This window comes from Lagenorhynchus albirostris, chromosome 15 (assembly GCF_949774975.1).
Source record: "Lagenorhynchus albirostris chromosome 15, mLagAlb1.1, whole genome shotgun sequence".
Lineage (NCBI taxonomy): Eukaryota > Metazoa > Chordata > Mammalia > Artiodactyla > Delphinidae > Lagenorhynchus > Lagenorhynchus albirostris.
The window spans coordinates 21,176,422-21,196,678 of NC_083109.1; the positions used below are offsets into that span (position 1 = coordinate 21,176,422).

Below are 20,257 nucleotides of genomic sequence, written 5' to 3' on the forward strand. Positions count from 1 at the left end.
CCTTCCTTCCCAATTCCTGAACAGGATAGCTGAAACTCTTTCAGCCATCATGGCCCATGAGAGTGTGCACAAAGGATGAAGAGCCAGAAGATGGAAGGGCCTTGGGTCTCTGACAATGGTGGAACTGCTATAGCAGCCCTGTATACAGCTTAGCCCTGCGTTTAACACGTGTGAAAGTAAACTACCTTGTTTAAACCACTAGTACTTTTGGCTAGGTGGCAGCCAAAGCTAACTGAACTAATATATTACCTCTGTAATACATTAATTGCACATAACAAAACGTTTTTGAAAATGATAGGTATTAAATACCACTGCCTTTTAACAGATTAAAAAAATTCTGACTTTTCATGTGAAAAACAGTTTAAAACAATGGTTCACAAAAAGTATAAACTGCTTCCTAATGATTCACCTAAGAATGACACCTAATGCATTTTAATCTGTATTTTCTTGGATTACTAGTGAGAATGAACACTTTTCTCTTTTGCAAATTATCTCCTCATAGTCTTTGTCCATTTATCTACCAGGTCTTATTCTTTTTCTTTGCATTATTTGATCTATTTATATAATAATAACAAAAACCCTCTAGCTATCACATTTGTTGCAAATAATTTTTCCCAGTTTATTATTTGTAATCAACTCTGATCATCTTTTGCTTTCGGCTGTCCACAAAAGTTTCTAAAACTAGACTCTAAAGTTATCTTCAAACATCTAGCAACATACACAAAATTCACCTAAGAATGCATCCACCAGACAGCTGATTCCACGCATGGCACGAAAAAATATTTGAGGCAGATGTTTAAGGCAGGGATACTGATTCAATTCCTGCGGCATTCCGCTCACATTTAAGAACTGTTCCTGAAATTTGGGAGTAGAGCTTACAATGGCTGGGTTACTCAAATCCACGGGATTACTATCAAAAGAGAGAGCAAGAATTAATTATACATTTAGAAATCTCTTTAGCAATAAAATGCATGCAATCTAATTTAAGAACAGGCCGTTTGTGCCTATTTCTTTGATTCAGAGAGGAGATTAATCTGTATTTAATAAGCTAGGGACTCAAACACCAACACTACTTTGCAGAAGTGTGCTTAAATGAACCTACTTTGCCTATTCAGAGAATGAGAATCAAAATAAGACTAGTTTTTAATTTTTTTAACGTATACATGGATATTTTGTAATATGTTTGGAATTAAGCAATGGAATGGTAAAACTATAAATAAATCAACAAGAAACCCAAGGAGAAAATCTTACTTTAATATTAACATTTCCAATTTTTTAAAAACTATGTGAAAATTGGGATTAGTGTTTGTGTTCACGTGCACATACTAAAGCCATACATTTCAATGTATTTATTTTTTTTCTGTTCCATATTTTTTTAATTAATTTATTTTAACACCTTTATTGGAGTATAATTGCTTTACAATGTTGTGTTAGTTTCTGCTGTACAACAAACTGAATCAGCTATATGTACACATACATCCCCATATCCCCTCCCTCTTGTGACTCCCTCCCACCCTCCCTATCCCATGCCTCTAGATGGTTACAAAACACCAAGCTGATCTCCCTGTGCTATGCAGCTGCTTCCCACTAGCTAGCTATTTTACATTTGGTAGTGTATGTATGTCCATGCTACTCTCTCACTTTGTCCCAGCTTACCCCTCCCTCCCCACCCCCGTGTCCTCAACTCCATTCTCTATGTCTGCGTCTTTATTCCTGTCCTGCCCCTAGGTTCCTCATATCCATTTTTTTATTCCAAATATATGTGTCAGCATATGGTATTTATTTTCCTCCTTCTGATTTAATTCATTCACTCTGTATTACAGACTCTAGGTCCATCAACCTCACTACAAATAACTCAATTTCGTTTCTTTTTATGGCTGTATATATGTGCCACATCTTCTTTACCCATTCATCTGTCGATGGACACTTAGGTTGCTTCCATGTCCTGGCTATTGTAAATAGTGCTGCAATGAACATTGTGGGACATGGCTCTTTTTGAATTATGGTTTTCTCAGGGTAAATGCCCAGTAGTGGGATTGCTGGATCGTATGGTAGTTCTATTTTTAGTTTTTTTAAGGAACCTCCATACTGTTCTCCATAGTGGCTGTATCAATTTACATTCCCAATAACAGTGCAAGGGGGTTCCCTTTTCTCCACACCCTCTCCAGCATTTATTGTTGGTAGATTTTTTGATGATGGTCATTCTGACCGGTGTGAAGTGATACCTCATTGTAGTTTTGACTTGCATTTCTCTAATGATTAGTGATATTGAGCATCCTTTCATGTGTTTGTTGACAATCTGTATATCTTCTTTGGAGAAATGTCTATTTAGGTCTTCCATCCATTTTTAGATTGGGTTGTTTGTTTTCTTGATATTGAGCTGCATAAACTGCTTGTATATTTTGGAGATTAATCCTTTGTCAGTTGCTTCGTTTGCAAATATTTTCTCCCATTCTGAGGGTTGTCTTTTCATCTTGTTTATGGTTTCCTTTGCTGTGCAAAAGCTTTTAAGTTTCATTAGGTCCCATTTGTTTATTTTTGGTTTTATTTCCATTTCTCCAGGAGGTGGATCAAAAAAGATCTTGCTGTGATTTATGTCATAGAGTGTTCTTCCTATGTTTCCCTCTAAGAGTTTTATAGTGTCTGGCCTTACATTTAAGTCTTTAATCCGTTTTGAGTTTATTTTTGTGTATGGTGTTAGGAAGTGTTCTAATTTCATTCTTTTACATGTAGCTGTCCAGTTTTCCCAGTACCACTTGTTGAAGAGGCTATCTTTTCTCCATTGTATATTCTTGCCTCCTTTATCAAAGATGAGGTGACCATATGTGTGTGGGTTTATCTCTGGGCTTTCTATCCTGTTCCAGTCATCTATACGTCTGTTTTTTGTGCCAGTACCATACTGTCCTGATTACTGTAGCTTCATAGTAGAGTCTGAAGTCAGGGAGCCTGATTCCTCTGGCTCCGTTTTTCTTTCTCAAGATGCTTTGGCTATTTGGGGTCTTTGTGTTTCCATACAATTTTCAAAACTTTTTGTTCTAGTTCTGTGAAAAATGCCATCGGTCGTTTGATAAGTATTGCATTGAATCTGTAGATTGCTTTGGGTAGTACAGTCATTTTCACAATGTTGATTCTTCCAGTCCAAGAATATGGTATATCTCTCCACCTGTTTATATCGTCTTTAATTTCTTTCACCAGTGTCTTATAGTTTTCTGCATTCAGGTCTTTTGTCTCCTTAGGTAGGTTTATTCCTAAGTATTTTATTCTTTTTGTTGCAATGGTAAGTGGGAGTGTTTCCTTAACTTCTCTTTCAGATTTTTCATCATTAGTGTACAGGAATGCAAGAGGTTTCTGTGCATTAATTTTGCATCCTGCTACTTTACCAAATTCACTGATTAGCTCTAGTAGTTTTCTGGTAGCATCATTAGGTTTCTCTATGTATAGTATCATGTCATCTGCCAACAGTTACAGTTTTACTTCTTCTTTTCCGATTTGGATTCCTTTCTTTTTCTTCTCTGAATGCCATGGCTAAAACTTCCAAAACTATGTTGAACAACAGTGGTGAGAGTGGGCAACCTTGTCTTGTTCCTGATCTTACAGGAAATGGTTTTTCAGTTTTTCACCACTGAGAATGATGTTGGCTGTGGGTTTGTCATATAAGGCCTTTATCATGTTGAGGTAGGTTCCCTCTATGCCTGATTTCTGGAGAGTTTTTATCATAAATGGGTGTTGATTTTGTCGAAAGCTTTTTCTGCATCTGTTGAGATGATCATATGGTTTTTACCCTTCAATCTGTTAGTATGGTGTATCACACTGATTGATTTGCATATACTGAAGAATCCTTGCATTCCTGGGATAAATCCCACTTGATCATGGTGTATGATTCTTTTAATGTGCTGTTGGATTCTGTCTGCTAGTATTTTGTTGAGGATGTTTGCATCTATGTTCATCAGTAATACTGGCATGTAGTCTTCTTTTATTGTGACATCTTTGGTTTTGGTATCAGGGTGATGGTGGCCTCATAGAACGAGTTTGGGAGCGCTCCTCCCTCTGCTATATTTTGGAAGAGTTTGAGAAGGATAGGTGTTAGCTCTTCTCTAAATGTTTGGTAGAATTTGCCTGTGAAGCCATCTGGTCCTGGGCTTTTGTTTGTTGAAAGATTTTTAATCACAGTTTCAATTTCAGTGCTTGTGATTGGTCTGTTTATATTTTCAACTTCTTCCTGGTTCAGTCTTGGAAGGTTGTGCTTTTCCAAGAATTTGTCCATTTCTTCCAGGTTGTCCATTTTATTGGCATACAGTTGCTTGTAGTAATCTCTCATGATCCTTTGTATTTCTGCAGTGTCAGTTGTTACTTCTCCTTTTTCGTTTCTAATTCTGTTGATTTGAGTCTTCTCCCTTTTTTTCTTGATGAGTCTGGCAGGTGGTTTATCAATTTTGTTTATCTTCTCAAAGAACCAGCTTTTTGTTTTACTGACCTTTGCTATTGTTTCCTTCATTTCTTTTTCATTTATTTCTGATCTGATGTTTATGATTTCTTTCCTTCTGCTAACTTTGGGGTTTATTTTGTTCTTCTTTCTCTAACTGCTTTAGGTGTAAGGTTAGGTTGTTTATTTGAGATTTGTCTTGTTTCTTGAGGTAGGACTGTATTGCTATAAACTTCCCTTTTAGAACTGCTTTTGCTGCATCCCATAGGTTTGGGGTCGTCGTGTTTTCATTGTCATTTGTTTCTAGGTATTTTTTGATTTCCTCTTTGATTTCTTCAGTGATATCTTGGTTATTTAGTAACGTATTGTTTAGCCTCCATGTGTTTGTAGTTTTTACAGTTTTTTTCCTGTAATTGATATCTAGTCTCATAGCATTGTGGTCAGAAAAGATACTTGACACAATTCCAATTTTCTTAAATTTACCAAGGCTTGATTTGTGACCCAAGATATGATCTATCCTGGAGAATGTTCTATGAGCACTTGAGAAGAAAGTGTATTCTGTTGTTTTTCGATGGAATGTCTCCAGCCAAGTTGGAGCCTGCTGGCCGTTGGGTGGAGCTGGGTCTTAGCACTGAGATGGAGATCTCTGGGAGAGCTCTCTCCAACTGATATTACATGGGCCAGGAGGTCTCTGGTGGTCCAATGTCCTGGACTTGGCTTTCCCACCTTGGAGGCTCAGGCCTGACACCAGGCCGGAGCACCAAGACCCTGTCAGCCACACGGATGTCTGAAGTAAGGTCCTGGGGCAACACCCCAGCATGTGTGGCAGACGTGTGGGATAGGGCAGCAGACCCATTTCAATGTATTTAAAACAATGGGCTTGAGGTATATTTTATATGTAAATAATTTTAAACATTTCCATTAAAAAATAGATTTTGGCTTCCACTCAAAATAGTCTGCTTAACTGTCCATTAAACAGCCTTTCCAACCCAAAGTAATATTGTTAGTCAACCTACAGCCAGCACCTGGAAAGAACTTCCACTAGCTTCAAGACGAAAAGAACCAGGCTGAGAAACATAAATCAGTGGTTTATAGATGCCCTGGGCCTTTGAAACCTTTTTCCATCTACTCAGACTCTGAATTTCACATAACTGCAAGTGGGGACAGGGGCCTGTGTGTGCATGTATGGAAAAGGGGCTTCTAGTGTTAGTACACTGTATCCAAAGAACTGTGGTCCACTATGTGGCGTAGGGAAGATAAGAAGTCTCTAGAAGCAGTACCTACTGGGGATTATAGTTCTCTGTTCAAAAATTAGAAAAATAAGCAGTAAGCTTGGAATGGACTACACCTCAGTCCAGCAGAGCTCTGCTAAATTCATATCTGTTTGATACCGAAAACTGGGGAGAAAGAAACAGGGGTTCAGGGGGAGCGTGCCGGAGAAAGAGAGCAGTGCATATGCACAAGAGGAGCAAAAAAGCCAAGAGATAGACAATAGAGCAGCCTGTCCCAAGGCTGCCTTGATCCCTCCCTATCATGATTGAATGTTCACTGCTTCTTGGAGCCCAGTGAGACGGCTCTATCATCACACAATAACCCCTCTTTTTCACCTGCATTTGTTTAAGTAAGTTCCTATTCTGTATATAAAAAAAAACCCTGACTAAAATACTAAAATCTTTCAGCTCAAGAAGAAAGATAGAGCCTGAAGAGATCAATTAATAGTGAAGGAATAGGAAAAGATTATCCAAGAACTACAAACTCTTAAGGAATATATAACTTTCATGCAACAGAGCATAGAAAAAGATAGGTAGTTTCCTATTTAAGTTACCAAAATATAAATTAGTCAAAAAATAGAAACGGAGATAATTTGGGAAAACATTAAAATAGCATTCCATAACCAAGCAGAAGTTTTCTCTAAAGAATGAAGGATGATTCAATAGAACAGTATTCCATAACCAAGCAGAATTTTTCTCTAAACAATGAAGGATGATTCAGTATTGGGGAAAAATTAACATACTATCAATAGGTAAAAGAAGAAAAACATTTAATTGCTTAAATGGATGCCAAAATATGATTTGAAAATAATGCAGTAGTATTTCTGATTTTACTTATATTTTTAAATTTAAAATTTTTTCATTGCTTAGGAAATCAGGAACAAAGAAAAGAATAACTATCTAATATCAACAACCAATATCCCACTCAAAATTTCACACAACAGAGGCATTCCAATGAAAATCAGAATGAAAGAAGGATGCTAAAACAGTATCATTTTAACTCAACAATGTTCTAGAAATTCTGCCTAATGTAGTAAAACACATACAAAAATAATTATAACAACAATGGCAACTTTTCAAGCATTAGATGTACTGTTTTACATACTTTTTCTTCAATACTTATAACAAGATGGATAGTATTATTATCCCCATTGTATAGATTAAAAAGAGACTGAGACTCAGAGAGACTAAACTGCTTGCTCAAGTTCACAAAGAAAAAAGTAGCAGAACATGAACTCATATACAGATCTTACTGCAATCAAAGCACTTATAATTAATTACCACAGATTCGAGTATGAATTACTAGAAAGGAGACATTTATTTGCAGATATGTATTCATTATATCTAGAAATTTAAAAAGAAATCAGTGAAATACTCAGAGCATTTTTAAATCCCAAGTATATAAAAAATATACAAAAATAAAATAAGTAAAACATTTTCTTTACAGCAGCAATAGCCACTTACAAGATTTAACAGTAGAAAAAAAGTTAGCCTTTCACAACATCAGCAATAAATACACAGGAATAATGGTAAAAAGAAAAAAATTATGCAGATCTCTGTGAAGAAAACTACAAAACATTTCTGCAAGATATTTAAGATTCTAGGGGCTTCCCTGGTGGTGCAGTGGTTAAGAACCTGCCTGCCAATGTAGGGGACATGGGTTCAATCCCTAGCCCAGGAAGATCCCACATGCTGCGGAGCAACTAAGCCCGCATGCCACAACTACTGAGCCTATGCTCTAAAGCCTGTGCTCTGCAACAAGAGAAGCCATGACAATGAGAAGCCTGCACACCGCAATGAAGGGTAGCCCCCACTTGCCTCAACTAGAGAAAGCCCATGCACAGCAACGAAGACCCAACACAACCTTAATTAATTAATTAATTAATTAATTAAGATTCTAAAAAAGAAAAATACCTACTCTTAGAAAAGCAAACACAATATATTAAGATGTCAGCTGTTCCTAAATATAAATACAAGCTTAATGCAATTCTCATCTTTGGCAGAGTCTGGTTAGATGTTCACTAGCTTCTCTTTTCCTCCTATGTTCTCTTGCAATTAAGTGTGGCATATGTTTGAGTTCCAGCCAATGGAATATGGGTAGCTGTGATTTACATCACAGTTCAGGAGCTGGTCCATGAAAACCTTCCACACAATTTTCCTTGCTCTCTCTCTTTTCCATCTTCTAGCCAGATACAGAGGCACCTGCCTACAAAGTTAAGGCCCTAATAAAGCCACATGTTGAAGATGGCAGAGACTCTGCCAGCCTGGGTCCCTGAACAACTACCTAAGCAGAGCTGCTCCTTACCCAAGACTTTATGAAACATACTGTACTAAGCCACTAAGATTTTCAGGTTCATCTGCTAAAGGAGGACATGTTCCTTACCCTAATTAACACACACTCCAAACCCCAAAAGGTTTTGTGAGGTTCTTCTGTTCACTTGTGTTTTGTAACATGTCAAATGGATTCTAAAATTCATCTAAAATGTTAAACAGGCAAAAAGAGATTTTTAAAAATATTCCAAGAAATGTTTTAGGGAAAAAGATATTAGTCCCACCAAATATCAATAACTATTATAAGATTAAAATAATTAAAAGTGTTAATCTCCTATAAGAATGAATTAAAGATCAATGGAATAATATGTGACCCAAAGACAAAATCCATATATATAAAAGAACTTAATGGCACAAAGGAAACAAAGTCAGAAGAAATCATAGGTGAATATCTATCTGATCAAAGAACAAAGGAAGACTTTCTAATCTTAAAGGAAACAGAAAATAATCACAGAAAAAGACAGATTTTAAAAAATAAACTAAAATCACCGAAAGATGAAAAACACACAATACAAACTGAAAAAAACATGATAGAAAACGGTTAAGATCCCTAACTTATAAACAGGTCATACAGAGTAATTTAGAATCACTAATACACAAATAGAAAAATGAGGCTCGTCAAACCAGAAAGAAAAGATATGCAAGGAAAAAGTTTACAAATCAAATAGTATACAACAGAACCAAAGTTCCACAGAGCACAAGGATGGGGCTAGTAGAGAGAAAGGTAGGAAGCAATGAAATTGAATTGAATAGAATTACTATAAAAAAAGAAAGAGCATGAAGTATTACTTTTAGCAATTTGTCCCTCTGTGAAATTCTGTGGTGTACCCTCAGTGAAATTTTAAACCACGCTACTAGAGGAGAGGTCCTGAGAGCCAGACTGACCAGTCAGTGCTGGTCACAGAGAGGAACAAGCTAGTCTCCAGTCCCCACAGAATGTGACAAAGTCCTGGGAGAGAGATCATCATCCAAGCTGCACCAACAGGCAAGAGAACAAATGCTGCACCTACTGCAGGGAACAAGCCTCTAGAGAGTGTGGCCCAAGAGCAGCTGAGGACAGCCTGACCCTGCTGGGACAGGGAGAGCAGGGGCACATGATGTAGATGTGTGTGTTGTCCAATTTGGCTCCATCTGATGACTGGGCTTAACAGCCACACTGTGAACTCTAACAAGGAGTTATAGCACCGTTCCTGTCCTAAGACACTCACTGCGTAAAGACCACATGAAATACAACAACAACAGTACCTTAACATATGTAAAAAGCGAAACCATGTCTGTGCAACACACTCATTATCCATTTCAGGAGGGATCAGACTGGCATCTTCATCGGGAACTTTAAATGGAGGAAATGAAGGACCATATGTAAAGCGTAGCAATCTAGAAAATAAAAAAAATCATACCAGCAAGTTCATTTTGTAACAGAATGGAAAATACATTCAAACATTAAAATATACTAAGAGAAATATGATAAGAGAAAAGAGATGAAACTTGTATTATACCTCACTGAAGTGAATAAAATAAATGAAAACCCTTGTTTATAAAATAGATAAACTGGAAGAGGATTTCCAGTTTTATAAAGGATTTTTTAAAACATGTATTTCTATTTTTAAATAATTAATGTTATTTATAATTTAGTTCATATATTTTTAAGTTATATAATTTATAAATTTATTTTATTTACTTATAAAACTTCTTTATCATTTTATAAATTTATGTATTTAACTGTAATTTTATTTTACTTATATGATTTTATTATAATTATCAAATAAGTGATTTTATAAATTAAATATTATATCTCATAAATTTTATAATACATCTTGTATATAACATTATAATATGTATAACATGTAACATACAATGGTGTATATAATAATTATACATAATATAATTTTATAATATATACTATAACATAAATTACAAATCAAATATTACTTTATAAAATTAAAAATTACCTAAAAGTTTACTTTAAAATTGCAAATAACAAATCATATAATACACAATTATGCTTATGTTGATTATATAATTAGTCATGTAATACAAATAATAAATTCTTTAAATTATTTTTAAAAGATTCATTGCACTGCAAATGCCTTCAACACAACTAAGCTATAATCTATTCATAATAACTGCTATATAACTTTAAATGAAGTTTAGAATTTATGGTGTGTGTGCCATAAAATGAATTTGACAATTCAATTACTTAACTAAATATTAATATTCCAAATGTATTAAAACTGTTCAAAGCCCTTTGACCCAATTATTAACCTATTATAATTAGAATAGATTATAATCTATTATATTATAGTTATATAATCTAAAGATTATGTCTTAATAAAATAACCAGAATATACACAAAGACTATGTATAAAGTACTCACATATCAACAATATTTTTAAAACACAGGGAAAAACTTAAATATCAAAACAGCAGGGAAATTATTAAATGAATTATAATTCCATTTAAAAAATGAAAAACTATAAAGCCATTAAAAAATGATCTTGAGATCTATTTAAGAAGAAAAAGGTACATGTAATTACTGGGACAAGAATCAGACAACAAATAAAAAAGCAGATAATACTATATCAAATAATCTCAAATTTATTTTTTAAAAAAGAGAAAACAGGAAAAATACATTCAAACTTTGGTTATTTGTAAGTGATGGATATTTCCTCCTACATCTTCCAAATTTTCTATTATAAGCATGTATTGCTTTTATAATCAAGATAAAATGATATATTATTTAAAAATAGATTCATAATATTGACATTCACAAAGATATACCAGAATCAACAGAATACTCCAAACCTTCATCTTAGTTTAAACGATGATAAAGAGATAAACATTTATTAACTCTCAAAATGACCAGTCTACCTTCTGATACATGATACCACCTACGAATGATCTGTTCTCACCTCCACCACTACCCCACCCCCAATCAAATCTGAATCAGATCAAGTCTCTAGATCTAACCACCAGTCGACAGGAAATACAGGGGACAGAGGAACATGCTAATTAACACAACTAGGACATAATCAGAAAAATCCAAAACGTGAAGCATTCTATAAGACAAACAATCCAGTTCAACAAAAAAACTGCAAGGAAATAAAAATGAGAGAACAGTAACCTACAGTTTAAAATAGGATTAAGAAACATGTCAACTAAATACAACGTCCAAACCTTGTTTGTGTTCTGATTCAATGGAATCAACTATAAAAAAAATTGAGACATTCAGGGACATCTGAACACTCAACAGCTAACCAATATTAACAAACTATTAACATTTTGTTTAGGTGTGATAAATGGTATTGTGATTATGTTTAAAAAAGAATGCTCAGGGCTTCCCTGGTGGCGCAGTGGTTAAGAATCCACCTGCCAATGCAGGGGACAGGGGTTCGAGCCCTGGTCCGGGAAGATCCCACATGCCACAGAGCAACTAACCCCGTGCGCCACAACTACTGAGCCTGCGCTCTAGAGCCCGCGTACCACGAGCCCTTGCTCCGCAACAAGAGAAGCCACCGCAATGAGAAGCCTGTGCACCTCATCGAAGAGTGGCTCCCACTCGCTGCAACTAGAGAAAGCCTGCACGCAACGAAGACCCAACACAGCCAAAAATAAATAAGTAAATAAATTTAAAAAAAAAGAATGCTCAACTTTTAGAGTCATATTAAAATAAATGAAAAAAACAAGTCTGAAAAAAATGAAGCCTAACAGTTTACTCACAGAATAGTGATGGCATTATATATAAATGGTAAAAAAAAAAAAAAGTTAAATTATTATAATAAAATACTGCCTACTTTGGTTACACAGGAGAACATTATAGTATGCTCCTATTTCTGTAAAATTATGTATAAACATATATAATAAGACTTCTGGTGAACTTAACTCTTTCTGTTATACCTTTCTTTGGTTTGTTTTTTAAAAATAATGATCATGAATATTTTAATAATCAGAATAAGAGTGGGATTTTGGGGGTGGGAGTGGTAGGGCTCAGAATTTATCTGCCTCTCCAAACTGCTTAATCTAAAATGTTTTAGATTAGACAGGCACTAGCCAAACTGACACATCTATTTTAAAAAAGTGGTTTGATTCTCTATCTAAAGTACAGTAATGAGAGACACAGAATAGAGACTTTTTACCATGTACTCTGTGAATCCCAGAAAGACACAGAACTAGGGGAAAGCTACCCAAGGTCAGACGGATGAAGGAAGGCAAGTGGATGATGATAACTTACCTTGAAGTGAGCGCACAGATGACCTTGCTCCACTGCTCCACCACTGCTGGGTGGTGCCTCCAGTTAGCCACCATCTCCTTGGCTGTTTTCCAGTAAGGAGGTGTTGGGAAGCACCGAGTACAAGCTAGTAACCAAACCTCAAAGAGAACACCAATCAACTTCTCTGCTAGATTCTCAGCAATGCCACCTTACCAACAAAAAGAAAACATCTTTGGCATACTTATTTGTAAAGCAGAATCTTTAATTCACTGACTTGGGAGAACTGGTCAAAAAATTAAAATAACTGCAATGTTAAGTTTTGACTTTCAAATAATCACTTAACAGAGAGAGCAAAAAACTATTCTTAGAAGCTCCTATGAAGGAAATCATGGATATATCAACCCATTATCACTTTGAAAGTTTTCAAGTGGCCCTGCTCGGTTCGTATTGCAGATCTTAATCTTCCAGCAGTGGGACAAGGAGTACAGAGGGAAGAAAAGAAAGGATGAGTGTCTATAATGAACGACTGCTATGAGTCAGTTTCTGTGCACACAGCTCATACACATTAATTCTGCAGGATAGGTATTTATAATCTCTAACCAATTATCGATTATACCCATTTTGAAGATGAGAAAACAGGTTCAGGAAATTTAAGTAACTTGCCTAAGTTCACACAGCCAATAAGTAAAGGAATCAGAACAAATACCCAAGACTTTTTACCTCTAAACTTTGCTATAAAATCCTTCAGGTGTTTGAAAGCGACCCTTCAAGGGAGAGGGAGACAAAGAAGGGAGCCGAACGACTGGTACTGGGCAGGACAGAGCCTCAACCATGAAAACAGAGCGGCTCCTCTGTTCCAAGCCCTGGAACTAGGAAGAACAGCAGTGGTCTGTACTCTGCATAGCTCCAAAAGACAAACTTGGGACGAGAAGGAAAAGTTCTAAGGATTCCTATTTCAAATGGGCAAAAATGAAGTTTCAACAATAATAAGCCCCAGAAGTGGATGGATTGCCTGCCTTATGGTGCTGAAATCCCTGCCATGGGGAGTGTGTAGCAGAGAGACACACTATCTGTGTCTGGCCAGCTATCATCAATACCAGACAGAGTATTCCTATTATGGGGTCCCTTGCAACACTAAAATTCTAGGGTTTTTTTAAGATATCTTCCTGGACACTGCATTTGTGTGAGAGCACAAGCACACTCACATGTGTTAGCAAAGGGACTACACAGATGAATAAGCAATAAGGGAACTTGGAACTAGAATATCAACTTATTGTCTGTGTATACTGTGCATACAAAGCAGGATGTCTAAAATACACTCTATAGTCTTATAAAATTGGAGGCTTTTTAATGGCTAGGCAATGAATGACATACTGTCATACTTCCAAATAGAACACTTTAAGATTCTGTAGGGTTCATTTGCTAAACAAAATATCCTCTAGCTATCAAGTTTTCAGAGTCTACCTGGATAACTACTTTGTAATCAGGTACATGAGTTGTTTCGTATATAGGCTCTATCCTAATATACTGAACAAGCTACTGTTACTGTCATTATCAAACATGCACTAATTCACTGAGCCCCTCACTATATTAGCAAAATCATCACTGAAGGTAACATAACTTTCCATTGTGCCTTTGAGGGTTTTCCATTCTAAGAACTGTTCATCTTGGTTTGTCAACTGTAGTGCCAAAATTTAAATCCCCACAGAGTCTACTACTCATTGAGTCTAAAAGTAAACAGCATTTGGAGTTCAGAAATAAATTAGAAAAAAATTAACAAACCTTGAACAGTTGGTGGTGCTAAAAGTATGTCATTAATCTGCAGAAGAAACAACAGTAAGACTTCCCAGGTTTCTCGGGCCATAATGGATGACTCACGGGCCAGTTTCTGAATGGCTCTCAGGACCTGTAAGCATAGTCGGATCTGACTGGAGCCCTGTTCCTGTCTGAAGAAGACAAACAGACATCACTGACAAGCCTTGAGGAGAGAATGCAACAGTTACGGACAGGCGACTTTTGGACACAGCAAGCAATGATCCAATGATACTCCCTAACGGCGTCAGCAGACAGAATTAGGTGCACCCTCTTCAGTTCAAAGCTACTTCCTCGTCATACAGTTTGGCCCTCTGGGATCTCAGCCTACCACTCTTAAAAAGCCTGAAGAGCTCCTGTGGAGATAGAGGATAATAGAAAGTAAACTTCACCTCTAGATTTTTAGAGGATAATAGAAAGTAAACTTCACCTCTAGATTTTTAGAGGATAATAGAAAGTAAACTTCACCTCAAGATTTTCTAAGTGTGAAATGTGCCTGGCGCATACAACAGATACTCAATAGGATTCTGCTGAATGAATGAGTAAATACCCACAGCCACTTCCACTGCTCACACAGCAGAATGGCCTTTGTATTCTTCTAAAAAATTTTAAACACACATTTACAAGAATTCTGCACGTGATTTCATAGTGCTCACAAGTCCCTCTGAAGCTAATGTCTGCTAGAGAAGAGCCTACAGAATGGAATATCCTAACAGATCCCCAAAACTGATGAGATATAGAGGCAATTGCCTCAAAAATGAGCACCTGCTACTGCTGCTCTACAAAAAAAAAGGCAACATAACCCAAGATGGGGGCTCCAAAGGTACCCAAGATACTCCCAAAGAACAGTTTTATAACGCTTTTTAGTCCACAGGACCATTTTTCTCCAACAGAATTAGATCAATATATCAGGTCCAAGCTCCAGCCCTTATCCCCACTGTCCGAAGTGGATCACCTTGAGAATTTCAAGAATCGTAGTAAACCCACTGCACCAGCAAATGCTGAACTGCCCTCCGGAGTTCTCATGTGAAACCCAAGACAAGTAACTAATACTACTGAAATAAATCTTGAGGCCAAGTTTCTATATATTATGACTCATGTTACAAATTCATAAAACATGTCTGAATGAGAGTAGGGAATCGCAGAGCTGCCTCAAGAAATCCAGAAATTGAAGTGAGTGCCCTTAGAACTCCCATCACAACCTTAGAACTCCCATCACAACCTTAGAATAAAGATTCTCAGATTCTGGGCCATGACCCAGAAAACCAGAAACTTACACTGGAGTTGCAAAAAAATGACAACCTTAAGTTTTCCCTAAAGAAGTCAGATCTAAAGTAAAATGATGAGACATTCACTTAGGAAAAGCCAAGAGTCCCCAAGAGCAGGAAGATGTCCCATGTTCAGTTTGATGTGAATCCAGTCCATGGGAAGCCATGAGGCTCAAGTTTGTGTCTGTTGCTCTGGCTACTTACTAAAGAGTAAGAAATACGTAACAGCCCCAAACCTCATGTAGCCATGTAAGAGGGAACCGAGAATAAGAAATAAAAATACCACTAGCAGTCCTGGGGATGACACTCTTGCAAGATAGCAATGACATTAGAAGCCTCCCAAATGGTAACCCAGGCCTACCCACCCTTTCTAGGTACCACCTGCCCACTGGCAGAAAAGGAAACATCTGCTCCTTAGGTACTGTAGCCTCACTCAGACAGCCTAAATTTAAGAGCAGTGTCCAAGTTTCTACAGCTAAGAGAAACAAGGTAATCTTTACTGAAAAATAAACAGAAAGGTCTAAACACCAAAAATATTCCTTTCCCCTTAATATTTTCAAAAGCAACTTGTGAACTTCAGAAAACTGTTCTAGAACATGGGGTGGTGAATTATGTATGGCCAATGGGTCAAATCTGGCCTGATATCTGTTTTTGTAAATAAAGTTTTATTGGAACACAACCATGCTCATTTATTTATATATCATCTATGGCTGCTTCCCTACACCAGCAGAGTTGAATAGTTGTGACAGACACCGTATGGCCCACAAAGGCTAAAATATTTACTATATGACTCTTCACAAAAAGTTTGCCAACCACTGCTTTAGAAGAACATCACATTTTCTAAAGAAGTTTATTTGAGCAATGAAGACACTAATCAATTTTAAATGATGGGTCACTCTTCACTCAATTATGCAAAAAAAAAAAAAAACTGATAGGCAAAAAGAGAAAGGCTACATCCACTCTGACTTAATCTCTAGCGAAGTAGTAGAGGCTGTTTCCTCTATTCTGCGTGTTAGTTTTCATAAAAACAACTAACTAAGTAAACTTGATGACAATTTTATGAACTATCTGAATTAAAAAAAAATGAAACTTCCAGTAATAGGAGATGAGATCATAACTCCCAATATTTAGCACTGAAAATATTCAGCTCCCTAAGACATTACTGGCCATGAGAACTCTAATACTCAGTTCAGCACCCACTCAGAAGTATGCACACACACACACTTTTGAGAAAATAAGCTAACTACCAAACAGTAAGATGAACAATTTATAAGGTAGTCATGTTTCTCAAAAGAGAAAAGCCAAAGCAAAAGCCTAATTATCTCAAATGTCATTGATTTTTCTCATCAATACAAACTGAGCACTGAGAGTTGGTAAGAGTACAAAGAGGAAAGAAACACAGTGACAGTACTATCAATGAGACTGTCCCACGCACTAAGAAAAAACCGAGTAAATTAGTCTCCTAAATGGGATGACAAGAAAGCATTAAAAGTATTACATCATTTTAGAAGAACCCGCTTAGCCACAAACAATATGTCACTTACTTCCCATCATTTCCTGTTATAATTCTATTTGAAATCAATAAATATAAGCAACCAGCATTTTATTCACCCTAATGTAATACCAGTACTGCTCTAGGTGCTGTGGAAGTCCAAACTATATACAACCTAGTTCCTACCCTCAAGTTGGTTAGATGGGGAAATGAGACATACACATTTTAAAAGATAAGCAATAAAACTGGAGAGATACAAGAAGTACACAGGAAGTACCCTACAGGCTCAAAGAAGGTGTGATCACTATGGGCCTGGATGATCAGGTAAGGCTGAATTTAAGATGAACCATCAAGAGAGAGATGTGGACAACTAGGACACATCTAGGACAGGGAGAGGAGGATGAGGATGGAAAAAGAGTAGGTAATGATGGAGAAGATCTTTAAGGAGTCTTGGGAGAATGTTTAATTTATGAGTCTGACCAAAGAGCAGGGCTCACGCAGAATTAGCAGCAGCTAATCTGGTTAGGGGCCAGATTACAGCAGGCATTTCACACAAGATAAGGAGTTTACAGGCATACCTCACTGTATTGAACTTCATTCTGTTGCACTTCACAGATATTGCAGTTTTTTTACAAACTGAAGACTTGTGGCAATCCTGCATTGATTGAGCAAGTCTATCGGCACCATTTTTCCAACTGCATTTGCTCACTTTGTGTCTCTGTGGCACATTTTGGTAATTCTCGCAATATTTTCATTATTATATCTGTTATGGTGATTGTAATTGTTTTGGGGCACTACAAACCACGCCCATATAAGACAGCGAACTTAACTGATAAATGTTGTGTGTGTTCTGACTGCTCCACCAACCGGCCATTTTCCTGCTCTCTCTCTCCCCTCAGGCCTCCCTATTCCCTGAGAGATAGCAATATTAAAATTAGGCCATTTAATAACCCTACAGTGGCCTCTAAGTGTTCAAGTGAAAGGAAGAATCATGTCTCTCACTTTAAATCAAAAGCTAGAAACAACAAGGACCTACCTTATAGCACAGGGAACCATATTCAGTACCCTGTAATAACCTATAATGGAAAAGAATCTGAAAAAGAATATACATGTGTGTTTATATATGTATGCGTGTATATATACATATATATATATATATATACACAAAAAACTGAATCACTGCTGTACACCAGAATCTAACACAACATTGTAAAAAGGTAGAAATGATTAAGCTTAGTGAGGAAGGCAAGTCAAAAGCCAAGACAGGCTGGAAGCTAGGCCTCTTGCACCAATTAGCCAAATTGTGAATGCAAACGAAAAGTTCTTGAAGGATACCAAAAGTGCTACTCCAGTGAACACACAAATGATACGAAGAGAAACAGGCTTACTACTGATATGAAGAAAGTTTTAGTGTCTGGATAGAAGATCAAACCAGCCACAACACTGCCTTAAGCCAAAGCCTAATCCAGAGCAAGCCCCTAACTCTCTTCAGTTCTATGAAGGCTGAGAGCAGTGAGGAAGCTGCAGAAGGAAAGTCTGAAGCCAGCAGAGGCTGGTTCATGAAGTTTAAGGAAATGCCTCCATTTAAAAGAAAAAAAAAAGTGCAAGATGAAGCGGCAACTGCTAATGTAAAAGCTGTAGCAAGTTATCCAGAAGATCTAGCCAAGATAATTAGAGTGGCCACACTAAACAACAGATTTTCAATGGAGACAAAACAGCCTACAGCCTTCTATTGGAAGAAGATGCCATCTAGGACTTTCATAGCTAGAGAGAAGTCAACTCCTGGCTTCAAAGCTTCAAAAGTCAAGCTGACTCTCTGGTTAGGGGCTAATGCAGCTGGTGACTTCAAGTTGAAGCCAATGCTCATTCACCATTCTGAAAATCCTAGGGCCCCTAAAAATTATGCTAAATCTACTCTGCCTGTGCCATATAAATGAAATAAAGCCTGGATGCCAGCACATCTGTTTACAACATTTTAAGCCCACTGGTGAGACCTACTGCTCAGAAGAAAAGATGCCTTTCAAAATATTACTGCTCATTAACAATGCACCTGGGTCACCAAGAGCTCTAATGGATGTGGACAAAGAATGTCTCCTGCCATTTCAGTAAACAAACAATATTGTGGCCATAAAGCCATCAGCCACTGCAGCTGCCCCCCCACCCCCATGGTGCACCCTGAGGGGACTTCAGGACAGAGAGAAAGAAAATAGTGGCCCTAGGTAGTTAAGATGCATACCAAAGGAATAATTTCAATGAACCCAAACTCTTGCAGCTTCCCATACACAGAAAGGCACTAAAATCATTAACTTGAGATGTCTGTTTTTTGATTAGCAGTAATCTTTTGATGTTCCACTACACAGTTTTGTTTTTTTCCCAGCAAAACTCCTATACATCCTCGCTCCTCCCTTACCTCTCTGGAACAGCCCCTCAGAACTGAGAAACAGTATCCAGGCTATAGTCTTCAGTAAGTCCACCAAATAAAACATAATTCTCAACTTTTCGACTGTGCATTTTTTTCAGTCAACACTGAGATGTACAAGATTAATGTTTGCCTGCTAACCCAAAATCCATTCTGCTGCCCACGGATCAAGGAGCAATTCCGACTTTCAAGTTTTATTATTTAAGAAATACATTTCTTAAGACTATAGCTGCCACAGACAGCGATTCCTCTGATGGATCTGGGCAAAGGAAATTGAAAACCCTCTGGAAAGGATTCACCATTCTAAATGGCATTAAGAATATTTATGTCATGGGAAGAGATCAAAACATCAATATTAATAAGAGTCTGGAAGAAGCTGATTTCAACCCTCACGGATGACTTTGAGGGGCTCAAGACTTCAGTGGTGGAAGTAAATGCAGATGTGGCAGAAATAATAAGAGAACTAAAATCAGAAGTGGAGCGCGAAGACGTGACTGAATTGCTGCAATCTCATAATAAAACTTTAATGGAAGAGGAGGTGCTTCTTATGGATGAGCAGAGAAAGTGGTTTCCTGAGATGGAATCTACTCCCGGTGAAGATGCTGTGAAAATTATTGAAATGACAACAAAGAATTTAGAATATTACATAAACTTAATTGATAAAGCGGCAGCAGGGTCTGAGAGGATTAACTCCAATTTTGAAAGAACTACTGTAGGTAAAATGCTATCAAACAACATTGCATGCTACAGACAAATCATTCATGAACTGTAGAGTAAACCAATGTGGCAGACTTCACTGCTGTCTTATTTTAACACATCGCCACAGCCACCCAAGCTTCAGCAACCACCACCCTGATCAGTCAGCAGCCATCGCATTGAGGCAGAACCCTCCACCAGCAAAAAGATTTCAGTTCACTAAAGGCTCAGATGGTTAGCATTTTTCAGCAATGCTAGTATTTTTTAATCAAGATATGTAATTGTTTTTTTAGACATAATGCTATTGCATATTTACAGACTACAGTATAGTATAA

At 37.0% G+C, this 20,257-nt stretch overlaps 1 protein-coding gene across 3 annotated transcripts in view; it reads right to left on the minus strand.

The window, feature by feature from the left end:
* RALGAPB (Ral GTPase activating protein non-catalytic subunit beta) overlaps positions 1–20,257 on the minus strand; it is a 100,468-nt gene that overhangs the window by 55,502 nt on the left and 24,709 nt on the right. For all 3 annotated transcript variants that reach the window (XM_060124419.1, XM_060124418.1, XM_060124417.1), the window contains exons 4-7: positions 14,018–14,181; positions 12,257–12,443; positions 9,271–9,402; positions 732–910 (exon numbers count right to left, since the gene is read on the minus strand). In XM_060124419.1, coding sequence (XP_059980402.1) covers positions 732–910; positions 9,271–9,402; positions 12,257–12,443; positions 14,018–14,181 — 662 coding nt within the window. The remainder of the gene's footprint in view (positions 1–731; positions 911–9,270; positions 9,403–12,256; positions 12,444–14,017; positions 14,182–20,257) is intronic.